Source organism: Pholis gunnellus, assembly GCF_910591455.1.
Source record: "Pholis gunnellus genome assembly, chromosome: 2".
Classification (NCBI taxonomy): Eukaryota; Metazoa; Chordata; class Actinopteri; order Perciformes; family Pholidae; genus Pholis; species Pholis gunnellus.
In genome coordinates, this window is record NC_136536.1 from 13,654,736 (window position 1) to 13,668,415 (window position 13,680).

Consider the following 13,680-nt stretch of genomic DNA (forward strand, 5'->3'; position numbering starts at 1 on the left):
CAATATAGCGGTATTAATGTTTGTGTCTTAACAGTATCTTACGACATATTGGAAATCCATGTTGTAGCAGACCGAGGCTGTGGTCAGCCACTGCTGGTTCGATCTCAGCTGTAAGTCCACGAAGCCATGTCGTATATCCAATTCTCCACAGTCGGTCCAAGTGGTCACTCCAATTAAAACCGAACAAAGGTCTGCATGCATTTCTGACGATTTATGTTGAACATGCATACCTTTTATTTAGCCCCGACCTTCACCATGCCAAAACAACATGCAAGAACACAGACATGGTAGGTATAGATATTTTTAATAGCAGTTCTGTACTCGGCCTTTTCAACATAGCAGTTAGCCCATCCCAGGATTACTGTGTTGATACATATGATGATACTTGGACAGGGTTTCTCAAAAATAAAGTACTAAGTAGGTATGGCAGTGTAATTACAGTAACGTGCCTGTAATGTATTGTACAACATTTAATGTAAGTAAAACACTGCTGCATTATATTACAATATCTATGTATCCACTCATACTACTGACCCCAAACACTCACACACACACACACACACACACACACAATATTGTCAATAATGCACTTGGCAATTAAAACTTCATCACACACAAGTGCCATCCATAAAATGCGATGCCTTATAATAGGTCTTGCTGCGATATCCTGCTTCATGATGGAAACAGGAAAGAGGTCAAACATCTGTGTTTATTCAGAAGGCCTTATTTTGATCAGTATGGCCTCAATGCAGGGTGAATCACAACAGGGATTTCATTTCAACTGGTGTAATTCACTTTAGGGAAAAAAATATTTCACAATGATGAGTTGCAAAACATAGGCAGGCCATTCAGTCAGAGGTCACTGGAATGAAGAGCAGAAATGTTTAAGGTAAAGACTGGAATACAGTCCATGTGTTTGCCTCAGCTTAGTCATTGTGATTAATGGCACCTTCAACACCATTATTGCATTAAAAAACAATTATGCTGATAGTGATTGTTATATTCTAGTTCTCACAATGTCCGTTAATATGGAACACATTAAAGTATTTTAGATATTTCCGAGCCGCAACGTGCAATTATGTGCACCTATACTATACATCTTCTGTTATTCATATTTGCACAAAGGGCGCCGTTAATTGCAGTTGCTTATGATTGGCTCAAAATCACGCAACTCGACTTAATTCCACTTATCTTTGACATTCACTCGATCCGTGCCTTTGTAGTCTGTTTGTAATCTCAGCATGTCTGTATGTGTGTGTTTGCTTGCTTTGGTGTGTGTATATTTTTGTCTGTCCATGTTGTAATCGAGAGTCTGCATGTCTGTATATGTGCATTGATTGGCATACGTACATGTCTTGTGTAAGTGTGTTTATGTCTAAGTGTGTGTTGGTGGCCATTCCACGCGAGGAAGGATTAGATTCAGTCTGGGTAGATGAGGAAACCGGAGAAGGTGCTGTACTTGTTTGTGTTCCCTCCGTGGACCTTCCCGCCGTCCAGCTGCACACACACCTCATCACCCACGTCCAAATGCAGGATCACACTGTTGGAGGCGTAGTCGTAATTCTGATCAGCGTCCTGAGCGATGGCGCTGGCTCTTACCTGTCACCCACAGAGGACATACGCATTGACAATTAGAACATGGAGGAAACTGAACAAACACTTGCAAATGTCACCGCCACTTATTCAACAGCTCCAGGAGCTCAGCAGCTCTTTAACCAAAACCACTATCTCATCCCTTTATCACATTTTATTTTTCAGGCTGGATCATGATCAATTATTAACAGCCTTCAGATGAGACAACTCGTGAGCATGACATCACTTCTGCATTCATGCTGGATAAACAGATGGATGAGATTGTGACCTGTGACCCCAAAGGTGGAATGAGAACACGACCACTCTGCCTGTTATTGATCAGCTGTGGCTGAGGCTCGCAGCTGGACGGAGGATGGAGATCTGAATGGGTTGTGGAGATAAGCGGAATCGTTGGGGACAACAGGTTGTCCACGGGGAAACCATAGCTCAGCCGAGAAACAGCATCACTATCCACGTCAGCTATTGACCTGTTGCTTGTGATCCTAGGGCCAGTTCAATATGCATGATATTGAGTAGCTATGCCGAAGCTAGACAGTTTCACATTTGCATGCTCTGTGTGGGTTCGGTGTTATTGACCCAGCAGCAGTGGATCTTTACTTGTTTGTTAACACATTTAATTGGGTTTACTCATTGTAGAGATTTAAATACACATGCTTGGATTGCAACATAGCAAGCATATCACTGCATTATTTCATGTCTTTTTTGGTTTTTTTAAACTGGCATGTACATGTCAGGGGCTTAGAGTAAATAGTGTCTGTATATAGGTATAGATAGATAGAAAAAGTGTAATTGTACATTAAGTTGCATTCCTAAAAACTTCCTAAGTAGGGTGTATCAATAATTCTGGTGTAGCGGCTCGAATCATCAGACATATGTCAGCCATCGGTGGCCTTGTGTCTGGCTCACTGTCCATCTACGGTGGGAGCACTCAATCCGTGTCAGCAGCCAGACAAGACACTCACATCTCCATGACAGCCAAAGAATATGATCTGCAACTCAACTACCATCATGTCATTCCCATCACTGGGGCCTCTTTCTCCCCAACGAGCATGCATCAATTTGAAAACAGTCAATCACTGAGCAACACGGCCTGAATTACTGTCACAGAAAAAGTATGCTCTTATCCCTGTGCACCTATCCATTTTGCCATTGTCTGACAGCCATATTGTTCACCATCTATCTACCCTGGTGTTGTGTTCAATTTCATGGAAACTCTCTGTAGGTCTTCTCCTTAAATTAAATGCAGGTCATGGATGTTGCATCCGAGATACTGCATGTTGGTGACCAGTGGTTAAGCATCTCCCTGTTCGGTCTAAAACAGATTGATTAAGGGTGCAGAGAAGTCAATCTCCTGAGGCTTCACAGCTCAATAACCACACATAAAAACCAACCACAGCGTTTGTTACACTACTACAACAGTCTTGTCTTGTTAGATTTAAGATTCTGTAGTCCACAGGGGTGTTTTTAGGCATCCTAGGCTGCCTCTGCCTAAAACAGCTATAATTATCACTGCAGAGCTATTCGGCTTTTATCATTTCAATGGACAAAGTGTGCACTGTAGCCGTATCATGTAGTACAAGTTATTTAAACAAAAATAGAATTGTAATACATTGCTTCAGCTTGGAAAAAGTTGAGGAATTGAAAGTCAGGTACAGAGACTGTCTGGGATGTGGAGAAGTGAAAGACATGCCTGTTCATACAACAAAAAAACTGTATATTATTAAAATCATATAATAATTAATTTATATAGTGTAAGGTATGGTTATCTGTATATAAAACCAGTATGAGATATATGGAATGCAGACATGCTCAATGCACCCGTGTCCTATAAATATAAACTGTGTTTTGTGCCTGTGGTTATCTGGTGTAGAGCCACAAAATGTTAAAAGATTCCGCTGTGTGTAGACACTACATCGTCCTGTGGTTAAGAGGCTGACCAATAAATCTGGCAGTTGAATTATTTTATCACTTCTGTTATTTGACATCCTTTATATCCATGACAGTGTGTGTCTGGTGTCGTCTTCACCTTGTGAGTCTGTATGTGTGTCATCGGGGCAAAATGTGATCTTTGAGTCATCTACTGAAGCGGTTTTGAGTGCTTTGTCTGTGAACAGTTCATAATGAACATTGAGTAATGATAATTTGTTATATGATCAGAGCCATATCATGTTTTATTTTATTTTGGGTACCCTTGTGTTACCCAGGCAGCCCAATTAGTATAACTAAACAATGAACTTAATCTACTCTTCTTTGGCCCCTTGGACCATCTCTCAAATAACGACACCAATCCATTGTCATCTGAAAAGGTTATATTGTTGTTCTGCTTGACATGTGTAGTGACAGCCAATATCAAATTTGCATCTTTGGCTGCAGCTGACAGCTATGCTGTTGTTGTGACTTCCTATCGACACAAGGCATATGTCATCCTGCTCATTATTTTATCCAAACAGTGCAACCCAGGGAGATGTAGGGAGATCGTTCCCCCCTCAGGTCTTCTCAGATTCTCATGACTTAATTCATGAAAGTGCGGCTGAATACTCACACAAGAGAATAATATTCGTCAGTCGGTATAGATGTCATTTTGCCAATATACAATATGTGAATTGGTGCTTCAGCTGATGTTCCTGTGCGTGAGGGAATAATGCAAAGCCATCCATTAATGCAGATGCCAGACAGACGGAGAGCCGTGGTGGGATTAGGACAGGAAGCCGACGGAGGAGAGGGACACGGCTGGAGGACACAGCCTGATCCATGTGAACCAGGCAGCACACTGTGCTGATCCTGGAGCTTGAAGGGTTGTGAGCCGTGAGGCAGGGGCCCCCAGGGTTTGCCTGTAGCTGTGTCTGTCTCTGCCTAGCCCTTTCATTATAGGGCCTCCAGTAAACACGCCTGGGAGCAGAGGGGGCCACAGGCAAGGAGGAGGGAGCAGGGAGGGGTGGTGGAGGTGTGGGGAGTAGCTGCAGTGTCATTGTCTGTACAAGTGGAGCTGCAGCACCGAAGACGGACAAGGATAGACAAAAAAAAGGGAGAGGGGGAAGAAACAAAAACAAGGGCCAGGGGGTTGAGGAAAGGGGAGGGGGCCTAGAGTAACAGACTGATCAAGCGAGGCTATTTTGTGAGACCGGTGAGATGTGGGGGTATATGAAGCCTTGTTTTTATCGGTGGGTCTGTGCTCCACTGGTAATAAAACTGACAAGATTCATTCACTGTGATATACTGACCTCTTAGAGTGGAGACAATAGAAAAGTAGCTGTTAAACTTACCTAAGGGACTCCAGCACATGGCAGGAGGGTTGGTGATGGGTGGTGGGGGGCGATGTTGTGGAAATAGAATATTTATTGAATAGGTTTTCCCTCTCCTTTGGGAGCCCAGGGATTACGCGGCCACAAGCAACTGTAGCATTGAACCGTACCTTAGATTGCTATTACCTGCCATTCAGTGCTACAGTCTGTAGTCGGCTGCGCTATAATGGTAAGACCTTCGGACAGTGTGAAAGGGATTGACATATTTGAATTATGTGTTTCATCTGAGGCACATTTGTATATTTCATTTAGATCTCAATGGACTGAAAGACATCATCTTGTCTGAATTATCTTCTTACAGCAAATTCTGTTTTATATATATCTTTATATAACACTTTCCCTCACTCTGAGGCTTATTTTTATTATTATCTTTCACCTGTAGCATATCTATGTCTCTGTACTGGGAAAGTTAATACAGGGGACCGGTCATTACAGCAAGCGATGACATTTTAACACTATACTGTGTGAAATAACTTGACCTTTAACTGAGCTATTAAAAGAGTCTGGTGGAAAAAAAAGAAGGGAAAATTAAATGGGAGCCGAGCCAGTATCTATTTGTCTACATTGTACATAATAATATATTATTTATTATAGATATACAGTGGTGCACTATGGGAATATGAATAAGTAGGTGAACAGCTCGCCAACCAGTTAATGAGGAGAAAGGAAGGGATTGCTGAGAAGGAACGCATGACGTATTACCAGCCTTCGTAGCATCCAGCATGCACACATTAGCATAGACCGTCTTAATAACATTTGCCACCTATCTGGAATATTAAGTAGCATACAACGCATAATATCCTTGACTGTGATTTAGGAATAGAGTGATTAAACACATTTATAATAGCACGGGCACCAATCGGGAAGTACATTTATAACTATTTGTTTTGAGTAAGGCTAAATCAATATTCAATCATTGAGTATTATAGTGATGCATGAAATGCATCATCTTTCCAACTGGGTTATCAAATTTGGCATTGTGTGCCCTCTGTTTCATAACTATGCATTTAACATTTAAAAGGGGTGAATGGGGTCTAACAGTGTTGCGCAAACATTCACATCATACATTGGAATTGGACTGTAAGTCAATTACCATTGCATTACAAACATGGAAGCAACTGAAGTGTGAACCTCTTCAATCACAAATCCCCTAACTCTGAAACCCTGTCATGATGCTGCGACGATTTGTGAAAGTTAGATTGAAGTGTGAGCAGGTAGGCTTCACAGAGTGGGGATTTAGTAAAGGTAATAAGTATTGGATCCAGGAATCCCATAGAAGCCCTGCCACAGTCACCACATCCTCCTGAGGTCCTGGCATCGCATCATACCACACTCATGTCACAGGAGTCCAACTCTAAGGCAGTGTGCCTATTTAAACATCATTAGCAAAGAAATCGGAGTTCTAACAAGTCCTAGAGGAAAACTATTGGTATCCAGAATTAATTAATTCACTGTTTCACTTCACACTCCCTACAATTGGTGCATAAATACAGTTTGTAAACCAATTTTCTCTCTTTCTCTGGCCGACCTTGATCACTTATCAAGCCGAGACATGTTGAGTGGGTGTCTATGGGTCATCATGCCTGATCTCATCGCGGCCTTCACCACCAGCCTCCCCGATGCCTCGTCTACCAGCCCACTGTCTCCACGCCTCCATTAAGTCATCCATCTTCCTCTGCTCCACCCCTGATCTTTCCATCAACTCACTTGTCTTGTTTTGCTACTCACTTTCACTGTCTCAGAGTGGACGCCTCGGCATGTCTATGTCATGTCAAGTCTCTCGTGTTTCATTCATTCTTGCTGAACCTGTCCGAGACGTGCAGGAGGACCGGCTGCCTAACAAACCCAACGTTACAAACGACCGTATCTGTTATGGTGTAAAAGTTACGACTCAAGCCAAAAGGGAAGGTGGCAATTTGTGGCAATGGCAATCCTTCTTTATTGGGTTTAAAACATACCCAGTGGGCAGAACAAAATATCCAAGAAAGCCTCAGCACTTTATAGACACTCCATTGTCATCTACAAGAAGCACTGTTTGTTTAGACCCTTGTTCGGAGAGCGCTTTACAACACAACTGTTTAAGGAGGAATCCTGACGGGTGTCAGATAGACCATGGGTTAAATGATTGAGTTGAGTGAAAGGATAATTAATGGAGAATCAATAAACAAGCTGAGGAGGGGTGAGGAGAGGAAAGTATAGCGGGTGTTCATGGTGTCTAATTCAAGATGTGAAATTATTGAGCGGGTTGAGATGGCTTGAATGGTAATATAAGACATGAAGTATAGGCAGCCTTAAACACATATTCACCTTCGTGGCACCAAATCGAAATGGAATATTCTAAATCAACCTTATTTACAACTGTCTAATTAAACCACACAGTATGTATGAGCGTGTATTAGACCATGTGCACGGCCTAAGAGTCCTTGGTGCACTATACATGTCTAGAAAGGGAGGTCTGAGCCGAGAGTATTTGCATTTGAAGTCCTTGATGAATGAATGAATGTAAAAAAACAACTTGAAGAATGTTTCCTGAATCTGGAGTCCTCTGGTGAATTCCCTGTGATTTATCCCACCTCTCCTATCCTCTTCCCCCCATCAGCCCGTGTCTTTAATTAGTGTCTGGGGAATGAGCGAGTGGATGAGTGGACTGTCAATTTTACATTCATTATTTATTTAGCTGAGATGTAAACTGACTGGTCCACGTACTGACAGACATTTCTCCTGTGCTCTTTTGCACTTCTGTTTAGGCGATAATCAAGCTCTGTGTATGATACTTACTAATTAGACTGTTCCTTTTGGCGGCGGCGGCATTCTGCCACTTGTCATTTAGCCAAAGTGTGTATGAGAATGCAAATATCCGTAGCTGTGATTTTAGACTGTATAGCATGAATTTCCATTAATGAGGAGAAAGATTGCTCTTTCATTCTTTGGCTGTCATGTTGCCACCTGCTAAGTGGAATGTGCTCCGAATCTGAAGAGCTCAATGTTACTGAGGTGAATGCGAGTCAATGGTTACACAGGATGGTCAACTGTGAAAAAGAAATCTGTTGCATGGTCGTGTGTGTGCATACATACAAACACATACATGCAGACCCTCTATTGTACACACACCTTGCATGCACACACACACACACACACATTTACTTACCAGTCCGTTCTTCTTCAGGTCTGCCCACATGCTGGTCCCATCACCACCTCTCATTAGAACATGGTAGGTGAAGAAGTAGATGCCCGGCAGAGGACAGGTGAACTTGCCGGTGCTGGGCTCATAGTAGTTGCCTACATTGGTCACCACGTCATCAAACTTCAGTATTTCACTCCCCTCGTGCTGCTTGCGTAGCCCTGCGTAAAAGGCAATTTTGGGGGTGTAGAGTGAGGGAGAATAGCCACCAGGACCTGGACCTGGGGGCCCCTGTGGTCCTGGTTTGCCTGGCTCTCCAGGGGGTCCACGTGCTCCTAGAGGGCCAGGGATCCCTGGAGGCCCACGAAAGCCAGGCTTAATCTTCTTCCCCGAGTAATCCTGGGGTGGTGGAGACGCAGCTGTCAGCTCCTGGCCAGGCTGAGACGTAGCGTAGGGGTCACAAACCATCCTGCAGCTTCCAAGCATTTCAAAATGGCTCCCCGCATTTTCGGCGTTCCCCCCTTTGGTTGTATGGACCAGCAGGGGAATGGCCACCAACAGTATTAGTACCATGGCCACACCTACAGCAGCTCCAATGACGCGTTTCCTGCGGCTGAGCCGTGAAGCGGCCAGCGTCAGGAAGTCCTCTTCCCCCTTGGCTGGAATAGTGCCGGCCAGGATGAAGCCTCTCAGAGAACCAGTTTGGTATAAAGAGGTGCAGAAGGATGTAGAGAGGAGTGGAAGGAAAGCGGTGTATCACTGCGCTAAGTATGAGAGAGAGTGCAAAGTGGAAGACAGCCAGTAAGGAATCAAGCGGATGAGAGGATCCTTGAAAAATGGTAGACACGTCCAAGGGACCAGGAACACAATATTTCAAAGCCTAAAAATATGAAAACTTTACACTTCGCCGTGTTCAAGGAAATAAGCACAAAAATCTGGATTTCTCAGATTTGAGGTGACACACTAGAAAAAACACAATTTAACTGATTAAGTCTCGTTGAAATTGTTTTGACTTCCCTCGTTTTCCTCCAGTTCAGTTTATTTTTCAGCATCAGACAGAAACCATGACTGGCACTGAGAGGGTTGTTGTGGAAGCCAAGCTTATTAAAAGTATGCTGAAACGAGGGATGGTGCCAAATTCAACTCATTGAAGAGGGGGTGGAGGTATTGTTGTATTGTGTTTTGCTGGATGAAGGGTAATTTAAAGTTTTTTCAAAGAAAAATCATCTTTCAAGCCCTTCCTTACAAAGCGCAGGATTTCACTTCATGTGGATGTTTCACTTAATGCCATGACTGTAAGTGACAAAAGTTCAGAGATCAGATATCTTTTCCTGACACAATTCACATGTCACTGTCCACATAAAAAATGTGCCGTTTTCAGGAAGCCAATAAGCCTTTTAATAGATTCCTCCACTGGTTATATCTGCATCTGGAAAAAAGAGCAAAGAGAGCACAGACACCCTAAATTGATTTGTCCTTATTGTTATATACAGCATTTAACTGTAATATATATGCATTCATTCAAAGAATGATTAAAATCAAATGATAAAATAAAAAGGTATATTTAAATTAAGATGGTATTCTTTTTTTTTTTTTTTTTCAACAAGGAAAATTATCATTTTATTTAGTTATTGTATTTCTTTTGAGCATACATTTGATTTACATAAAATACGCGATGATCTACAATGCACGATGAACATATTTCTGGTTGAATTTGAAACAGTTAAAAGAAAAAGAAATAGACAAAGAAAACTCACCATCTGCTCTTTCTGATGCACAGATATTTTTGAAGCAGATAACATGTTTCTGTGAATCCGTTCCGTCCACGTCCCACCAACAATGACTGAAGGACTTTAAATGGAGAGCCGGATAGCCGACGGGCGCGCGGGAGATGCCAGGAAAGTGGTGAGAGTTTCTTAATCAGCGCTTAATCCCCTCGTTTCCTTCCAGGTAGAAAATAGAGTTTAAATGCAGCTAACTCCAGAGGAAATTAAGCCCAGAAAATACCTGTTAGAACACTTTGACGCAATTCCAAATGAGGGGCGCACGGCAACCAGACGCTCCCATCCAGAGTGGCTGAGAGTGTATCGCTTATCGCAGTGTGGTCCATGGGCAGCCCTCGTCGACACCTGTTAGATCTCTCTCCCCTTCGCTCTCTCTCTCTCTCTCTCTCTCTCTCTCTCTCTCTCTCTCTCTATCTCTTTCTCTCTCTGTCTTTCTCTCTCTTCTTTACATCATACTAGCATTTTTATTTTGCTATATGTTGTGTCAAGCAGCATTGGCATTTCCTGGCAACCACCGAATGCGGACTAGACAACACGCCTCCCATCTGCATCTTGTTAGCCTGACATTCACCTGTTGTTAGAGGCAAACTCTTAGAAAGAAAATGTTTGATAAAGTGTTGCAGAATGAAGGCAGATGTTTTTCATCTTCTGCGCACCGGGGAAGGGAGGACAGAGGACGGTGACTTAAGTAAAAAAATGCCTCAGCATGATGTGTGAGGAATGGAGAGGAGACACTAAATGTTCCCCTGACCATTGTATGTGTGTGTGACTCGCATCCCACAGCTATAAAGCCTCATTAGTGAGACACCCTGCCCCACAAGCTGTGCTGCTCTTTTTCCTTAACCCAAAACCTCACACACAAACACATACAATGCTTGCACTCTGGTATACACACAAACACGTATGCACACACATAGACAAATGCAGGTATTCATGGACAAACAGTGCTTGCACCATTAGTAACGGAAGGCCATGTTTGGTATTCTTGTATCAGTTTTCTTGCTGTGACAATGACAGTGGGGAAATAATGTGATGCTGTGTGGACTCAAATGTCCGGACCACCTTCCATTTCAGCTACATCTTGGGCAGATTTTTACCTCATATCACCATTTCCTTAGAGTTTTGTGTCACCTGTCTGACACGCTCAATCGCAAATCTGCGAGTTTAAAGTTTGATGACTGAAGCACCGGGAGCAAGGGGAATAGGTCTACATATTTGATGACACTCTTTTTATTAACCACCACCTCTTCGACCTCTCTCTCCTCAGATATGATGACCACTGTCTGGCCATGTAGGGATCAACCAACCTGATCCCACCGCACATGGAGGGGCAGATAATCATTAAGGTGGTTTTGGATGAGTTGGTGTGGGTGGAAAAATACAAGTAAACAAAAAACATTATTGTAATTGTATTAGAGACATACATTTACCTTGTGAGGGGCAATAACACAATGCCATACTTCATCAGTTTCCCATGACCGATCAGAAAATTACACACCGTCCTCTATTACCAATCATAAGGTTTCAGCAGCTGCTGAGTGAATAAAGATGGACTGTTGAGATGAAAACATTGCACAATGCCTGGACAGTATCTGTGACTGTTGAAGTTGTTTGTTGCCCACTTGCAAGTGAGAAGATTCTCAAGAATTAAACTCTGAAAGAGATCTTTTCTTGGTTACAGAATTGCCAGCACAAAGGGAAGGTTTGGGGAGCGATGGCCTGTGATATGTCCTTTGGGAAATGTTGGTATAGCTGAGCAGCGTAGATGGGAGTTGAAGGCTGTGTCAGTCCCAGTTTGCATGGTCGGTCAGTCTGTCTTACTAGAACAGTGCTCAGAGGTCCTAAGCAGCATGGGGCAGATAATCATTGCCAACAGTCAGAGGCAATATGCTCAGGATTGGATTTTTAAAGCCTGTTAAAATATTACTGAGGTGATTAATATTGAAATATGTGCATGTCTTTCAGCTGTCTGTCTCCCTCTCTCCCTATTCTCTTCTTGATTTGTTCCCCTTAGTATTCACACTCGCCAAAATTTCAACATTATGTTGATGAAATTGTTTTTTTGTTCTTAATTCAGTGCAATTGCTTTATTGTGTCACTTGACTTTACTTTGACTCACACAGCCTCCACTGTCACCAATAGAAAACTTACGAAACAGTACTGGGCTTTTTGAATAATCAGTTTGTTTAATAATTAATTTCATATATAATGACACACCAAGAATAAATCTCTGTCTTTTGTGCACACGCCTGCATAATTTGAGCTCTAGCCTTTCTCTCTTCTGTTCTGTGTAAACAAGTAAGCGAGAAGCAGGAACTTATTTATGGTCACATTACTCATGTTATCCTTCTCTTCTGCTATGGCTGGTCTGTCTGCATAGTTTTTTTAAAGACACTACTAATTCCTCAATTCAGCCATTCACAGCAACATTTAAATAACTCGATATGATTTTGGCACAAAACAAAACAAATGTTTCTTGCAAGCGTAGTGGTAATGGGTGGAACAATCTCAGTCAGTGATAGGTATATGTGACATTGTTTTGTTTTGAGACTGTGGCACTGTCACACAATCCACACCAGCGCAGGGAGTGTGACCAACACACACTGAGCATCAGCTCTGAGGGATGATGACATGTAGTCCCCAGGAGGCACGTTGCTGCCGGAGGGCTGTCACTCCCAGGGGACCACTGCTCACGTCTTCCACAGTTAACAGTGACAAGAATCCAGCTATCAAGCTCCCATTCCTTGCAGTGAAAGACACTCTCTTGTAAAACAATTTAGAGGTCATTAGGGATATAAAGAGGTGATTTGAGGCAAGAATAAAGCATCAGCATTTACTGCATATACATTCATGTCTGTACATGAAGAGTAATATATGAAGAAACATGTGGTAATTGTATTTGGTTTGACCCTTGAACATAAGAGTGCCGTAGGATATATCATGGAGTAAAAGCAAAAGAAATGGAAGTCTTCACGGAAAACGTATCACGTTTCTAGCAAGATGATTCAAAGACGAATATGAAGTTTGTTCGTGCAGGCCCACTAGTCCATGTGTTACATTGTGCTTGCACCTTGATATAAATGTATTATTTTCTCCATGACTTACCTGGGCATGTGTGTTTACTGTACAGTAGATTTGTAAGCAGATGTGTCTACATCCTGGTGCTGTGCTGTTTCATTAAGTTCTGATTATGGGGCCTGATGCAGAGTGACAGTGTGCAGATTGAGTTGCACAGCCACTCTAATTCTCTCTATTAATAACAACCCTCCACACTGCTGTCCTGAACCACATTTATTAATCACAATTTGTCATCTGTCCGATGCTCCACCCTCTCCTTCCCCCTTTCTCCCACCCTCCCTCTCTTTAGCTGTGTTCTCCCCCCTCCCAGCAGGGCCAGTTATCCCCTGCACCTCCCCACTCCCTCCTCCTCCCACCCCTCACCCCAGCTCCGTTCGCCATCAGCTCAGAGACATGGTCCAGCATACAGAGGGATGTTCTCACTCTCTTCCCTCACACATACACACACACACACACACACACACACACACAGACACACACACACACACACACACACACACACACTGTCGTGCTACAAGTCTGATTAATCAAAAGCTCTTCAGCTTTAATTGGCAAAATAACAGTTAACAACTTGGATTGTATAGACTGTTTTGGAAACAATTGACTAAAGATGTATTATAATAAATGCTCGTTGCCAGCCTTGCAGCGTGAATAAACCTTGTACGGTGTAATGCATCATTATAGAGATATTCAACCACTCACTGAGATCGCTTGCAATGGCCTTTTGGAACACATTGATTCTAGTTTTTTTTTTTAATAAATCCCAGGCATCTGGAAATTCTATGTACATAAAATGTTGACA

General features: G+C 42.7%; 1 protein-coding gene across 1 annotated transcript; it reads right to left on the bottom strand.

Annotated features, from left to right (window-relative positions):
• Positions 1-1,419: 1,419 nt before the first annotated feature.
• c1ql4a (complement component 1, q subcomponent-like 4) lies at positions 1,420-8,592 on the bottom strand (the record flags this gene model as incomplete). Its single annotated transcript, XM_079180861.1, has 2 exons — positions 8,044-8,592; positions 1,420-1,599 (listed from the first exon to the last, which is right to left on the bottom strand). Exons 1-2 carry the CDS (start codon positions 8,587-8,589, stop codon positions 1,420-1,422), a joined length of 726 nt encoding a protein of 241 aa, XP_079036987.1. The 5' UTR covers positions 8,590-8,592.
• Positions 8,593-13,680: the final 5,088 nt, after the last annotated feature.